General features: G+C 42.4%; 1 protein-coding gene across 1 annotated transcript in view; it reads left to right on the top strand.

Annotated features, from left to right (window-relative positions):
* LOC103364081 (receptor-type tyrosine-protein phosphatase N2-like) overlaps positions 1-16,827 on the top strand; it is a 200,532-nt gene that overhangs the window by 87,397 nt on the left and 96,308 nt on the right. Inside the window, exon 11 of the mRNA XM_008291088.1 lies at positions 10,062-10,126. Coding sequence (XP_008289310.1) covers positions 10,062-10,126 — 65 coding nt within the window. The remainder of the gene's footprint in view (positions 1-10,061; positions 10,127-16,827) is intronic.

Genomic DNA, 16,827 nt, shown 5'->3' with positions numbered 1-16,827 from the left:
CAGCCAAAGAGTCAGAAGGAACGTTTCTGCAGGTCCTTCATCCCAACAGCAGTCAGACTTCACAGCGCTGCACTGTGGACTCCTCTGGTACTGCTGGTACTGCTGTTACCTCTGGTACCTCTGGTACCTCTGGTGCTGCTGCACTTTGTCTTTTGTCCACCAACAAACACATTCCACTCTGTGCAGTAACCATGACGACCTCATCCTTGTGTACGTCGTCTTCTTTAAAAAAAAAACACATCTTCTGTATATAATGTTTTTTTCTCTGGCAATTTTTGCACCGCGTGTTTTCTGTTTCTGTTTGTTTCTGTTTGTGTCTCTGTTTCTGTCTCTGTCCTCCTCTTTGCGCTGGGGGTTCACAGTTATTCCTGCACTGACTGAACACTTTCTTTGGAGCTGTTGTAACAGTGAACTTTCCCCACTGTGGGATCAATAACGTTATCTTTATCTTTGTCTTTATCTTTATCTTTTACTTAATAACTCGTGAAACTGCAGTTTATAGATGTAAAAACCAAAACATCTCAGGAACAGGGACTTACACTTCTGGGTTTGGACTGTGGAGCTCATCGTGTCGTCGTTTGTCTTCAGAATCAGTTTCTGATCCAGAAGTTTGACTGAATTATTCAACTGTGACGATTATGTTTACTGAATTAATTGATATTACTTTGTTGAAATCTGTTTTCATTTTGACATGAAAGACTCTTTTTTTTTTTTTACAGCTGTTTAACTGAACATAAGAAAAGTAGGTGGTGTCTGTGAAGGAAAGGAAGAAGGATGGAAAGGAGGGCAGATGTAGAACATGAGGGAGGTGATGGAGAGAAGAGGGCCGGTGGCTGCACAGGAAAAGTAAAGACTGGAGGCACAGTCTGCACAAATCCACTTTGTCGTTGCATTTTTGAAGCCAGAACCGGGTTTTATTTCATTTTTTTTCTCCCACTACTGGAGGTCAGTTCCATTTGTGGAGAATCGGGTTTTATGACTCAAGACTCAATTTGTCAAAGGTCACCTCCACTTTGGGAATATTAGTTTCCCTCTCAGGAAGAAAAGCTCTTGTACACTCTTCCCAGCCGCTCCGTGCAAATCCAGGCAATGAAACAGTAAATAAAGAATTGCCAATTTACAGTATCTGGGTTTATTTTTCACACTGTTGGAGCGGCGATCTGCTAATGAACGCTTGTTATTGGAGGACGGCTTCCTGTCTCTTTGCAGCGAGGTGGCGGCTAATGCGAGGTCATTAATTGTTGTGGGCGGTGGGGATATGTTTTCCTGCCGGGGTCCCCAGTGTCATATCAGCTTAATGAATTGTTTATGTAAACCAACAGAGGTGTTTAATACCTGCCTTTTAAAGTGTGAATGAATCAAACGGAGCAGAAGGGAAGCGCTAAATGTCATCAATTAAAGCAGCGTTCAGCACGACGACGGAAACAAACACATTATGGTTGTTGTTGTTGTTGTTGTGTAGGTGAACATTAGAGGTGTGGACGCAGTAATTCTGATATCAGCTTTAAGGCAGCGTAGAGGCTCCATCATGTTGTTGTCGGATGCAGGTTTTATTCTGTGGTGAAATGTTTGGTTTCCTTTACGCTGGCGTTAGAAGAACTCCAGGAGACACCAGCCGCTCACAATTAAAAATACACGTATGACCAAATGTTTCTCATTAATAGTGCAAACTGAACTAATATTTGATGCTCACAGTTTTACGAACTGAGCATTTTCTGGCCTTTTTGAAGCAGCGACATTTCTTCAGTTTATCATTTTAAAAGGACAAACTAGATTTAAAGTTGACCAGGCGGTTTCCTGGAGCCCCGTTCCTAAACAACCGAAGTGCTTTTTTTACTTACTTTTTATTACTTTTGTTTGTGACGTCACACATCAGCGTAGCTTTGCTTTTTATTTCACTGCTGTGGTGTTGCTCCTCCAAACAGTCGTATTTTAGATGAAGTGAACTTATTTGTTGTGTTTTGATCCAAGTTTTTTCCCTCCTGCTGGTGTTTCAGCTCAACCAAGTATTTATTAGTGGAAGAAACACAACGTTTGTGCTGCACAGTTTCAACTTTCACTGAAATGAGTGAAATGTTTGTGATGATCCTGCTCAGCTTCCTGATGCTTGGTGTTTAGACGTGACTACATGCAAACGTTCAGTCTTTGCTCACAGAACTCTGCTGCTGCTTGTTTTGTTTTCTTCTTCACTCGTGTGCAGTTTTTCCTGCTTTTTACAAGCCGCTGAGCCATACGACGGCTCCTGCAGCTGCTGTGTTCTCCACCTTTCTGTCAGAATACGTATTTGGATTTATTTGCATGCTCCTGCTGCTGCTCTGGTGTCACATGGTGCTGAGACACATCGCTCATCCTGGACTCCGGTTGCTGCTCCCAGTGCACAGATCATAGCATTCTCTGAGTTTGTAGAACTGCACTATTTAACAAAAAATAAAAATATATATATTTTTGCCACTTGATAATTGTGGTTTGAAGTTTGACTTCTGCAGCTGATTGACAGAAATTGACGACACATTGATGTGATGTGTCACAACATATCCGATCTTCTAGATGCTCCAAGTGTCGTCATGGTGTGTTTGTTTTACTCTTTTAGCAAATCTGATGCTCTTGCTTGATTTGAAAATAGTTTTTCATCCCTTTCTCTGCATCTTTCCCTCCTCTTTTCCTGCCTCTTTGTCTTTCCTCTTTTCTTTCTTCTGCCTCCATCCTTCTTTCTCCCACCTCTCATTTCATCTCCCCCATCTGTCCATCACCATCTTTCTCTGCCTCCCCCCCAAATGCTGCTCTCGTACCCCAGGTGGCCCCTGGATGCCGTTTCGGCCCCCTGCTTTTGAATTTAATTACACGTGGCTTTGTTTTCATGCCGTCCCTTCACCCCCCAACACACTGACTGCTGCAGGTTCGTGCTGCATCCCAGATTTCTGCAGGCAATAAAACCAGGCGTTTAGTCAGAGGAGAATCAATGAGAAACAGATTGATGACTGAAAAGTTGATATCGGAAATCGAATTAATGCAAGTGAGAGTGAAACCATATCTAGTTAAGACACTTTTGAACAAACGGCAGGAAAATCTGTTGTGACACAAACACTCGTGACTTCTGGTGTCGATGACAACATGAAGAGTTCACGTCCAAAATACTGCAAACCTGTAAGATGATCATTACAGGAGCAACAGTCGCTTTGCAAATGAAGAATCGAGCTTTGAAAAACGAACTACAACTGCAAACATCCAGAGGAGGCTCCTGCAGGCGGCAGGATTGGATCAGCGTTCTTCATCCTGTTATTCATTTTGCAGCAGCAGATGTAATCAAGTTTTTGCCTAAAGTTTTTTTTTTTTTGCAGTAAATTTGCAGAATCTGTTACATGATGCACTTTTTCCAACTTGCAGTTTGTTCGTATTTCTTTCATTTTTATTGGAGTATGTTGCCTCATTTCTTATATAATACATCAGATTCATTTAGTTTGATTCAGATTTTGTGTTGAATCATAATGAAGATAATTTAACCAGTTTATTTTTTTTTGTTTTTTTTCCCAGTGTTTAAAGCATGTTTTCCTAAAGGACATTTTAACTTCTTGTGATCGGTGTTTAAACTGCTCAGAGTTCAACACCAGCTTCTCTGACCTGCTTCACTTCTCATAGGATCTGAGATGAATCTTGTTCTGCTGCAGCGTTTTGCTGTTTAGTTGCAGAAATCCTTTATTTTCAGCTTTACTTTTTCATCAGCTGCAACTTTTTTTCTCTCTGTTGGCTTTTAAAATTTTTTTTCATTATTATCTGCAAGAGTTTCAGGGATGTTTGGGAGCATCCGACCAGATCTTGCAGGGACATAAAAAAGCAGCCGGCGATATATTTTAATTTGCCCGGGGATCGTTGCTACCATGATCAAGTAATGTGATTACATCCCTGTACTGTGTCACTGCAGTGACGGCACCGAGCGCTCTGTGCCTTTGGTTTTTGAAGGATGGCTGTTGTTTTCTTCTCATTATACGGCTCCTGAAATGTACCCGGGAGGGTGAGTGAGAGGTGTGGAGGTTGGGGGGTGGTTAGTGGTTGAAATAACGACCCCTTGGTGCTGCGCAAGCATCTATTCTGTTGGTCCAGGACTCGTGGAGCCAGCCCGGGCCTTTCCCTTTTGTCAACAGTGAAAAATGAAGCATTTCTGAATCCCGGCACTCGCTGTGTTTCCCTCTAGGCGCCTCAGATACATTGAGTTAACATAAAGCAAAATTCAAGACGGGGGCGTCACCGGTGACAAATGAAGCGCCTCCGTGTGTTTTGGAGGGAAAATAAAGGGGCCCCTTCTGTAGAAATGAGATTTGGTCCATGGTGCTTCCTTCAGGCCCAGTTTTTCCCTGCAGTCCAAATGTATCTGAGAGGCACAATGCAAGATGGAATATTCTTGAAATGGGGAGAAACAAAGGAGAGTAATCTGAGTATAGATCATTTCCCTTCAGCTTGTTCTCGGTTTGCAGTCCATTGCCGCTTCGTTCCCATTTTGTCACATTACAGCTTATTTTCACGCCGCGCTGTCTGTCAGGCCCAAAGAAAAGTCGCCAGTCGGTCTGATCACGACACCCGGCCCATTGCAGCTTCTTAAAAATGGATCCAATTTGGGTTTTGGAGGGAAAGCTCGCTGGGGTACAAATGAGGCACCTCGGCTCGCCTGTTCACGAGCAGTGCTCTCATCCTGCTCGCACTCATTTGTAGTCCGCAGGAGAGAAGACGAGTGGATGGTCTGGATGGCTCCTGGCTACGTTTGGGAGAGGCCGCGGTACTGGGAGGTCCAAAGACTTGTCGGCTAATTAGAGGGAGCTCGGTGCCTGTGATGCAGTCACGCTCGCTGGCCGCAGTGCAAGTCACTCCGGGAAGCAGACGGGCGTCCGTGTTGTTGCAGAGTTTTCAGATTCCCTCCCAACAAAAACCATGCTTTCATGTTTGTTTGTATCGGGAATGAAATGTGTGTGTCGGTGTGTGAGTCTGTCAGTTCGACTTCCCTGCAGAAAAACTCAAATAGGTTTTGCCGCACCAATTACCAACGGCACTGTAGGCGACATGTCTGCGGCTGTTTCACTGAGTTTACCATCTCCGCCTGTGTTTCATTTCAACTTAATTAATCCTTTAAAACATTTTATTTTTTTCTGTTGGGGGATCAATGCAGCGGCACCACGACAGCTTTCACTCATAGTCAGTGACAACAGCCTCAGAAGGAAAACACACCAAACAAAGGGATTAGCTGTATCAGGCTGAATCAAATAAAAACAGATTTTATCAGCGATGTGAAGCAAATAATAGTTTTATTTAGCTCCAGGGTCCAGAGCTTAAGGCCACAGAGGCTGCAAAGCAAACATCTAAACTAACCGCTCCCCATCGTTCCTTCTTATCTCCCCCAAAATAAACCTTTTGAGATTGAGATGTGATATATGGAAAAAAAGAGAAAACATATGAGACCCATCTGCAGGAGATCAGTCGCATTGACGGGATGTGGCAGCAACATGGAGCGTCGTGTTATTAGGGTTTGTAGTATTATATGTTACCTACATGTAGAAAACAACTAAATGGACCGATCGAAGTAAAAAACACAAACCAAGGTTTCATCATGTGTTGGCGTCACAGATATGGCCCAGGGTGCAATGCCACTGATTTCATGCAGATGAGTCACATGTTTGCATTTTTCAGGATCAACGAGATCGACTTCATGATCTTCACTTTTTACTGTGAAGCTGCAACACAACCTTTTTTATTTATTTATTTTTGGGGCTTTTCCGCCTTTAATGATGGAGACAGTGAGAGACAGACGGAGAAATGTGGGGGAACGACATGCAGCAAATGAGCCGCCGGCTGGACTGGAACCGGGCCGCTGAGCCGGGCCTGTAGCCTGTACGTGGGTCGCCTGCCCGACCCGCTGAGCTATCAGGCACCCAACAACACACAACCTTTCTGACATGGCGTTTCACCGTATTCCAGAAGCAGCGCAAATAAGACACATAAACCGCAGACTGACCAATGACACAGCAGCTGTTGCACAGATGTTTTACTTGATGGTGCTGCTGGATAATAAACCAAGTGTCGCACAGCTCTGGATTCTAGTGGATCCATGGAGATGTGGTGAAGAATGACGGTCATGTACGTTCAGGCTGCTTAACTACAAACCAGAAGCAGTTTGTGGGCTTTTTCTGCTCCTGTCACGTTTTGCTCACCGTTATAAAGTCCTGCAGCTCGATGTAAACACAGCAACCACGGCTGGAAGCAGAAGGAACTCGAAAATATCCTGAATGCAGTACGACACAGTTAGAATGACACATATCATAAAAGTTTTCTTTAGTGATTCATTTGACAAACGTTGAACAAGCCTGGAATCAATATGTTTGTTTTACACAGCCTGCAGTTCATCCAGACAGTCGATGGGTTTTTGTCATGTGATTGCTGGTTGCAGGTTTTCTTCGTTGCACTGGGGATTGTACTATTGTTTGTTTTTTTATAGAATAGTTAAATTAAAAGAGTGAATTTTTTAGTGAATTTTTAGTGAGACATTTTGAATAAAGTTTGATGAAAAATCAGGATATTAAGTTTAGACTCGATTAAGTTTCACAGGTGATCAGTTCAAGCACCGTAAGGAAACTTAAAAATCCCACAATGTTTGGAAAGACAAAATGCCTGAAAACCGCTGACAGGTTTTAGGTTCAGAGGGTTCAGAGAGTTCTAGTAAGAATCAGCAGCTAAGAGCAGCGTTGTAGCTTTAAAACAGAGGAATCATGTTTCCTGCACGTGAAAGTGAATTAATTATTCATCCAAGAGCAAAGCAACAGTTAATTACATGCAGCTGCACCTCTGCCCGCTCAGTGATGCCACAACAAGTGTTTCTGTCTGATGGAGAACACCTGAGATGGTGCTGATGAGTCTGAAGGACCCAAACAAGAAGCAACCGACGTCTCCATCACACGCTTATAACCCTGAACCACCAGTCTGTTCAGATGCTCCTCGGCCAAGAGGAGAAGAAGAAGCGACGCTGACAAACCAATTCAGCCACTTCAGCTCCTATTTCTCAGTGGAGGGAGGCTGCAGATGCTCTCCACTGACAGCACTATTAAGACATGTCGGCCCACTTTGGCCGTCGCAGACGAGGTGTTCATACGTCTTTGTCTGGGGCTGGACGCCGACCAGTCAGCCACCACAATAACACTTCACTGTGGCTTTATTACAGCGTGAGAAACCCAGATGAGTGCATTTTTCATATCATAACGCTCTTTAAAGGCAGCACATAGTAACACAGACATGTTTAACTGTTGGTTTTAGGTGTTGGAAATGCAGAAGTGCTAACAGATTATTCTGCACCTCTCTGTGAACGATGTGATTTTCTATATTGCTGCTGATTTAAACAGTGGTCAAGATCTGCGGTTACACAACACATGGCACAAATTGACCAGTGAATTATGCTCTGACAGACTGAAAGACTAATTATAAAAGCTGTTGGCGAATTTGGAGGACTAAAGCAGAGTCAAGGCTCGCTATTTGCATATCCTTCATCTGCCTGGTGTGTCAACAAAAGAGACTCGCTCTCTGTCTCCACACCGGCGCATTCAGATGCAAAGCAAAGTGAATGTAATTATGGATCCTTTCTTTTTTTCATAACATTTTGTTCTGGCTTTAATATGAGCTCCGCCGTGAATTTCAATTGTAGTCCTCCGTTTGTTTCCCTTTGAGCTGATGGAAAAAAGAAAGAGAGAGAGCTGCATGTAGAGTTTAATTCTATTTGTGTGGAAATTTGTTTTAATATTTGCCTGCCGGCAGGTCAGGTTAAAAATTCATATTTCATAAAGTGAGGATATGCTACAGTAATAGCTCATTTGAATGTGGAGCAGCAGAGCTTATTGCTGCGCCCTGTGGAGGTGTTGTTGGGCTAATTTGGCAAATGTTCGTGTCTTCAGAGCTCACGCGAGAACCTCCACGGCGTCACCGACGTCACCACTCGTCTGTAAAACCCAGACTTCAGTGCAGGCCAGGCACTTTAGTTTAAAGGTGAGCTGCAGTGACGCACATTTAGAAACACTGAAGTGGGAAGAAACAGCAGAAAAATCTCAGAAAGAGACAAACGTGAGCAATAACATGTTGAACTTTCACCATAGCTTCATAACCACCATTTACCTTCTGCACAATTTATTTTTCAGCACCGACTGACTGCACAGACTGGACATTATGTCATCTACAATGTTTTATAGGATCTTTCTGCTAAAATCCACATTTCACAGCGTGCACTCGCTCCAGCTTCAAAAATAAGAGCACTGTTGTAAATGGAGACATGCTCTTATTTTGTAGTTTTAAGCCAAACACCAAATGAAGCACTTTTAGAACTTGAAGAATCTTTAATTATCCATGTTTCTTTGGAGCTGGATGTACTTGATTAGTCCATGAGTTGTAGTAGGATCAGCTGATCTGCCTTTGGCATTCAGCAAATGTACATCTTTGTCCAGCCCCTAAACATTCATTTCTGTTTGCCAAAAAACAAAAAGTTTGTTTTGCCAAAAAGACCCGCTCTAAATGTAGCTCTACATTGTGACTTTATCTATAATGTGCAGACCTAAGAAGTTCTGTCTCTGCCCAGCCCGAGCACACCAGCTCACCTTCAACTCTCACTCTGTGGAACGACTTCTAATATCGGAGTCGCTCAACCAAACATGTTCAAACCCGTGTAGCAGACCAAAGTGTACCCCAGAGTCTATCCCAGCTGACTCAGGGTGAAGGCAGGTTCACCTGGACAGGTAACCAGTCTATCACAGGGCTACACTTAGAGACAGACAACCAAGCACACTCACATTCACACCTACGGACAATTTACAATCACCAATTAACCTCAGCATGTTTGTGGACTGTGGGAGGAAGCCGGAGAACCCGGAGAGAACCCACGCTGCACGGGGAGAACATGGAGACTCCACGCAGGAAGATCCCGGGTGTAATTTTGTTCATTTTTAATTTTCAGTACTGCTAAAATATTCACATTTTATTCTCATAAAACCACATAAACTAGAGGAAGTACATAGAGGATTATAAATGTCTGCGCCAGATTTCCTGTCAATCCATCCAGCTGCTGTCGATGCAGTTCCACAGATGTTTGAAGATCTCACCTGACAGGAGCGTTTTCAAACCTTTGACTGTCCTCGGGCCGCTTTGTTTCACAGTGATGTTTTTCTGTTGCTTCATATGGACTTGTTGATGAAATCAGTTTGTATTTTCTGAGTGAGTTTTGTGATTTATATACATATATATAAAATAAAATCCCTGAAAAGATGTGACAAGGCCTTTTCAAACACACTCCGGCACATCGTCTAACTTCAAAAATATATTTATTGGCATGTTTCTGCGCGAGACCTTCATCAGACAAATGGTTTGGTACAAAAAGTCAGGGAGCCTTAAATATAGAAAAAAAACTTCAACCATGAGGAGGAATGAAGCACAAAAGAACAAAAACAATTCTCAACAACTCAAATCTGTATATTTATATAGAAAACACATGACAAAGACATAAACCATATAAATGATTCAGTTTTAACTCCTTTTTGAAAAATATCAGATTTCTGTTCCTTTCTCAAGCAAAAACACTCCAAATATTTGGATTCAGGATGTTTATCAGTCATCTGTAAATGCAACCAAACTGCATTTGCTTGGCATTTGGATAAATGAGGTTCTGGTTCTGCTTGCATGTGGCGTGTTAATGCTCAGGAGGACGGGGAAGCATCGATTTTCTGTGAATCAGTCGAGTGTGGAGTTTAAAAGCTTGTTTGGCAGAATTTGTACCTTTGATTAATTGTAGCTACGATGCACACGTGGATGCTGCACATTATTGTGGACACCAGGGATTAATCAAATATTAAAGTTTATCCAGATTAAACTGCACAGAGAGCAAAAGTACTGCTCTGCTCTGTGAGGCTGCTTTCTTCTGTTCCTACCATGTGGGCTTGTCTGATTCTACATTCACACAATATATTTGTTATCTTCTGTTGAAACAAATTGTGTTTTGAATTTTTCCGTCCATTGATGGTTGTGTGTTTTGTCTTTTGTCTTCCCTGCAGTCCAGCAGAAAGCAGAGCTGGAGAAGGAAGCCAAGGTCAACATCCTGGAGGCCGGGGTCGCCGACGTGAGTACTCTTTTGAATCTAAACAAAAAGCTTTGATGGCTTGTAAAAAAAAAAAAGGCAGGACGCTCAATCAGACACAAAAAACATGTGGACAGCCCCACCCATGGGTGTTCATGCTGCTGCTGGATGGTTCAGAGCTCATGCAGGCCAGTCAAGTGCCATCTTTATAATTGCACTTGACTGAATCGATAAAAAACAAAGCAGCCAATGAAATAAGTACCCCAACAATAAACTTTGGTGCATCTTTGGTCCGTCCTGCCACCTCTCTCAGCTTTCATCTCTTTGCATTGCTATTCTCCGCTGAGTCTGTGGCAAACAGACCGCTGAGCATCTGCACTCGCCTATCGATCCAGGAGTTAGTCTGCACCGATGACGGCACGCCATTCACCACGCTTATCAGAGTGGCAGCAGAGAGGTCTGAGAAAGAAATGGTTGGAAAAGGAAAGGGGGGAGAGGAGGGCAGTGGGGAGACAATGAGGGAGTGGAGTCGGGAGGTTGGAAGAAAGGGAGTGCTGGGATGGAGGGTCTATCAAGGTGATCAATACGTAGCTGCAAACAGGAGCCAATTATGACCAATCGAACCTCTGTAGTAGAAGAGAGAGGCAGAGAAAATCCTCCATCTCAGGCTCCCAGACGGAGCAAAAGCAAAGTCCCAACCTGCACTGGAGCATCCATCACCCCCCCATAGGGTGTTTATTATAGTTTTATCATACACTGTAAAATAGGAATATTAGCATACTACATCACAATGACAGCTTAAAAATACAGGAGAAAAAAAGAGAAAAGTTAGTTTCTCAACGGTGCAACGGAGACGATTTGTTTTCCAGCTCGACTTGAACAGGCTGCAGCTCCACTGCTGCTTTCTTTTTCTTTCTAAACAGGCGAGAGATGAATTCTCATTTTCTCATTGATGCCTGCGTATATTTGAAATGGAGATAACCTGAAAATTTATTGTCGCGGCAGAAAAGGTAATGCGGGGAAATGGCGTGCAATAAAATCAGTAAAGACAAAACAGTGGAACAGTAAAACAGATCATAAATGATTGTGGGCTTGTAGAAGTTTATGCACCTGACAATCAATCAAAAGTGAAGCCGATGAGTGGGAAGAACAGGAAGAACATCCACTTACATGCAAATAAAAAGAGTTGAAAATGAATTTATCATATCATAGACATTAAATAGTTTATAATGAACACACACTTGTCATTATGCACATGGCTGACTGGTCACAGCTGCATAAATATGTTTTTTTTTACTTTCTTCATTCCACTTTGGACGAACTTACAGTTCGGACACTAATAAAATGTCAGACTGAATATGTAGTTATATGTAGTTATATGTAGTTATAGTGCACTTTATAGTAAGCAGGGAGCCTTGTTGGTTATTCACGGATGTCAGTTTGTTTTTGAAATTGCAAAGCGAATGTCAATCAGTCTGAGGATTGAAGTGACCATGGGAGCTTTTAGTTTAAGTAGAAAAACTGAGACGGACTTATTCTGATTTCTAGGAATCTACAGTAAGATGTCAGAGAGAGCATCCTGTAATCTGAATACATCCTGCTCTAGAACAAACCATTCACAAGCTGTACCATCTGAAACCTTTTCTTCTTTGTCTTATGTTGGAGGAAAAACCAGTAAACTGAAGGTGTGACGATGCAAAACGTATCTGATCCCATAAAAGGAGTGATTAAGGCGAAGAGCTTCAGTAAAAAAGCGACCAGAAGTCCAGCTAAAGTTTGTTTTATTTACAATTATCATGACTTGGATGAGACATATTTAGATATATCGAACCAAGATTATGAAGATTTTGAGAGACAACTCGTCAGTTTTCGACTATAAACATTGACTGACTTTTTCTTGGACGTTGTTGTGCAGAATTACAGCTGATGAGTTAAATACTTGTAGAACGTTGATCAGAGTCAGAGGTGAGCTGGTGTGCTTGAGCTGAGAAGATCTGCACTCTGGAGGAAACAGTGGTGGAATGAAGCCAGTTTAAAGCAGATGGGGGAAAAAAAGATATTTGAGTTGATGTGTGTTTATGAATGAGTTTTTCAGGGTTTAATTAAAGCCCTGAAAGAGGCTTGAGTTGATTTAAAAACACTAACGTTGGGATGGTTTACTGACACTGAAGCGGTGATGATAGCGGTGAGGAAAAGGCACATTACACAGCGTTAGACCTTCAGCCTGCAGCCAGTCTTCATGTCTGCTTCAGTATTCTCCCAGTGAATCAGCACATCTCCCGCTGTTCATTGTGGGTCTTTGGCGATTCGTGACTGAACTCTCAAATTCCTGTCGTGCTTCTGAGATATTGAGGCAGCGATGCTGCTTTTTTCTCTCCCATCTGGAATTCAGGACATCATTGAAGCTTGAGATATTCATGTGATGTGTTTGGTGGAAATATCTGGTTTTCTTTCTCTGTGTGATTGATAAATTAAAGGAGTGATTTGAACACGTCAAGGAAAATGCAAAATGTGCAGAATGTGAATAATTGTTAGTCAGAGATCAGAAACTTGTTTGGAGGGACATGAATTTGTTAATTCACATATTTATTACTATTGTGTGTCTGCAGCGTGACAAGCAGAGCTGAAAAACATAAGCAACAGATCATCATGTCCTCTCCTCTGCTTTGGCCTCTAATTAATCACTTGTTCTCTCAAACTTCAAATCACTTCCTCAAAGTAGTAATTTGTGCACTCAGTCTGTTGATTTTGTCGACCTCAGTCCCACTCATGCAGTGGAAGCGGCTTTATATCTTCTGCATGTCATGAAGAGTTTTAAAACCTTGAAGCTGGTTGTGATGAACTCAGTAGCATCCACAGTGACACAGTATTCGTTGTTTAAAAAAATATCTGTTGTCCTCTGAAATGCTTTGTTGAAGGAATGTCACAGAGTTTTGAAGACGAGATGAAAACAACATTTTGGTGGTTTCTAATCTGCTGCAGGAAAGTTCTGGTTAAGTTAAGCAGCTACTGGAGAATTATTCTGGCCATGAAAGAAAAGAAGACGACCCGCGAACTTCTCCTTTCAAAGTCTGTCATTTAAAGAACCCATACTCGTTATGTCCCAGCATTTGGGCCATGCTGATTGTAGAGAGCAGCTAATTACTGATATTGATATATCGGCCAATATTCGTTATAAATACCGTGTAGAGAATATCTGGTGTACAGTTTTAGATTGAAAAGGGAGAATGATGGAGTTATTGTTTATTAACTTCCAGCCATGTGTTCCACTAACTGGTTATCTGCTTGTAATGAAGACACCTGTTGACTCGGCACCACTCTGCTCAGCTTTCTCTGCTGCATTTGCTGTCTGGGATGCTGTTACTGTCCAACCTGCTCTTTGAGGCTTTGTGTAGTGGTAGAATAAAATAAAGCTGTTTCTAGCTTTGTGAGACAAGAGATATTTAATGTTTAATATGTTTAACCATGCAACTAGTGCTGCTGTTTTTGTATCTCAGTTTATCCAGCATGTGTCCTTGAAGTAAACATGTCAGATATCATCTTTGTATTATATTTGCTGTATATGCACATATAGAAACCTGCTGGTAACCCATCGCTAGCTAGCTACTGTGCTACACAGACATGATTCCTTTTAATGCTTAAGCAAGCAATCAAAGTTATTTTTTCTAGTGACATAAACTCCTTTTGGAGTAAAGACACTCTTTCCAGCAGCCTGTACGTATGTGAACATAGCTAACGAGCTGCCTCACTAACAGCAAACATGATGGTTGTTAAGGAAAGGCTTTCATTAGTTATACTGAAAACAGAAAACTATAGACTAATTGTTTTCTTTGCTTACTAGCAATAAACTTCACCAGCTGGTCAGTTGACATCTGCTGTCTGCTGAGGAGGAACATGTTCTCTGCTACATGCGCTGCAGACAGAAAACATCACACACATTTAGTCCATGTTAAACCTCACATGTCCTTTATGACCAGAATGCAGCTTTGGAGTGACGATGTCTGATATCAACATATGTTCTTCATACTATATGCACATGTATAATAATAATACTGACAAATCAAATCCATCGAATAACGTGATGGTTTGAGGTGCTGATGTGAGTAAAACACTTTTAAAATGTTATCAGTACATATTTATAAATGTCCAGTTTTGGTGACATGTGAAGAATTCTTCTGTTTTATAAAAGTGTCTTCTGGTTCTGGTTGGTTGTTGTGTTGGACCGGACTGCATGTTAACGTTGGATTGTAGCTGAACTGTGTGTCTTCCAATGATATTAAACCATATCTCTGGCCAGCAGTGCTTTTATTGGTTTGATCAAGCAGACAGGTTTTGATAGATAAACTTTCATTAAAATCTCAAACATCCTCATTTAGCTTCTTTATAAAGCTCCGTACAACACGCTGCTGCTTGTTAAATGACTTTACGGCGCTCTCCATTATCCTCCACTCTGACCGCCATTACCTCACGTGGCTTCAGGACTGAGAACCATTGAATCACCAAGGCCACGGAGAGCTCGGCGCTGTTGTTTCCACGCCGAGACTTGCGCCCAATTAGGAGAATGTATGTTTGTTGGGAGGGAGGTCGAAGATAAGGTTGCCGTGGCAGCAACCAGATTATAATTGTCCTGGAGTGGCACTAATCCCCCTCCAACCCGGCCGGCTCGCTTTGTTCGCCGCAAATCAAGGCGCTTCCAATCTGTCTGAGAGAGCGATTTCACAAATAGACGAGGGAGGCAACGGAGGAGGGAGAAGCTAATGAAACAAACAAACAAACAAATAGAAAAGAAAAGAAAAGGAACAGTAGATGGCCCTTTCCATCACCACTTAACATAATCACTGCTCAGGAATACAGACGGCCCAAATGCTCACTGCTATGAAAACGCAGACATGCTAGCTGCTGATTTCACTGATGTGAGCAGGAGAAGAAAGAACTCATCAGGAATAAGAGAAAAGGCTGCTGCAGGTTTTGATTGTTTGGAAAAGACTTTATTTTGCAAATGACTTCATCGGTGTTACCAGCTATCTTTATAAGGATGTTACACTTTAGGATCTAGACTTTGAACTACATCAGTAACCAAAAATGAAGGTGTGCAATGCATTTTTAAAATGCATTTTAAACCCCGTTTTCACCTGACATCAACACGCAGTCTGTATCTGGACATCCAGTCTGGATAAGGGAGATGGATTATGACTGAACTGGTCACACTGTGTCTAATGTAAATCCGTCACGTTGTTAAGAAAATAAAATGCTTCCAACCAGTTTAAAGGTGACCCAGCTCCCCGTTTTCCAGCAGCGTTGCTCTGGGAGATTCCTGAAGAGCCACTTGGATGTTCAAGACAAGGGTCATGTGCCAAACACTGGTTGCCAAGGCAACACCAATGCTAGCAAGCTTCTGCACTGATGACTTTTTTCCAAACCAGCAAACAAAAACCCGTTTGTAGAATTTAAATCAACAGCTAGAAAGAAACTGACAGAGTCAATGACATAATTTAATTTGAATAAACACACACATTTTGATGATTCTGATTCCTTTTCTTTTCCGTCCACATCCACAGCTTCTCTCTGACCTTTTACTAGTTGCCAAATCCGAACCTTGCATCCGGCTCCAGTTGCCTTTAATCTCAACTCCAACCAAAACTGCTTTCCTTGTTTAAACACAACCGCTGGTTAATCTCTTTCATGCGACAAACACAAACATGCTCCGTCCAATTTGAGCTTTTGTGACATTATCCATTGCAGCGAGGTGGAATGTAATCTCCACATAAGCCATATCCACAACAGATAATCTGGATTTCAGAGTTCATCCTCATTCCACAATATTGCAGGGGCTTGTGTTGAATAGAGTTTTGCACCGTGGCGGTGTTGTTTGTCGTATCGCTGTACCCAGCGAGCCACAATGAGCAGCTGTCATAATGATTGTTGTTGAGAATATATTCCTGTCGGTGGTTTTTCTGCGGTTGTGGCGAGCGGGGGGGGAGTGATAGCATCGCTCGTAATGACACAGTATTGTTGTCTGCAGCCTGCACAGGTGCCTGAAAACAGAGCTGGATTTGAATGAGAATATTCATGAGAGACACACAGAGCTGGATCAAGGTTGTGTGTTCTCCAGCGCCGGGCTCCACCGGCAATTCTAATCATAAAGAGGAAAAACAAAATGGTAGAAAAATCAAAACAACGCATGTGGGCTTGTATGCATATGTGGCCACCGTATGTACCTGCATGTAATTGAGTGTGCCCGTGTGTGTGTGTGTGTGTGTGTGTGTGTGTGTTACACTCGTGCATCCATCTGCATCCCCTGCCATAGATATTCAAATGGTTCCATGTGAAAAATTGAATCGAGAGGCTATTGAAGTGCTGGCTCTTCTTTTCCTCTCTGGCCGTGACGCGGCGCCCAAATGGTCTTTGATATGGTAATGACAGCTCACCACAGGGGCTCTGAGGGCCAGATGCATGCTGGGATGTATCCCAGGTGTCTGTCAGAGCGTGTGGGCTACCTGCTCACAGGAGACGGTTTGCTCCTCTACAACATTAGAGTGGAGTTTGTAGCTCTTCTGTAGATTCATTGGAGCGTTTCAGGGTTTTTGTGTGAATCCACGTTTAGTTTTATGTGAACAAAAGATGCACATTTCCATATTTTTCTCATGAACTACTTTGGTCCTGCTGCTGTATGTTCAGCAGGCTGTGAATCTACGTGTGCATCTCAAAACATAAGAACATTACGTACATACGTAAAGGGAAGA

This window comes from Stegastes partitus, unplaced genomic scaffold (genome assembly GCF_000690725.1).
Source record: "Stegastes partitus isolate 25-593 unplaced genomic scaffold, Stegastes_partitus-1.0.2 Scaffold715, whole genome shotgun sequence".
Lineage (NCBI taxonomy): Eukaryota > Metazoa > Chordata > Actinopteri > Pomacentridae > Stegastes > Stegastes partitus.
Note: the sequence above shows the minus strand (reverse complement) of the source record. Positions and strands in the feature narration are given on the sequence as shown.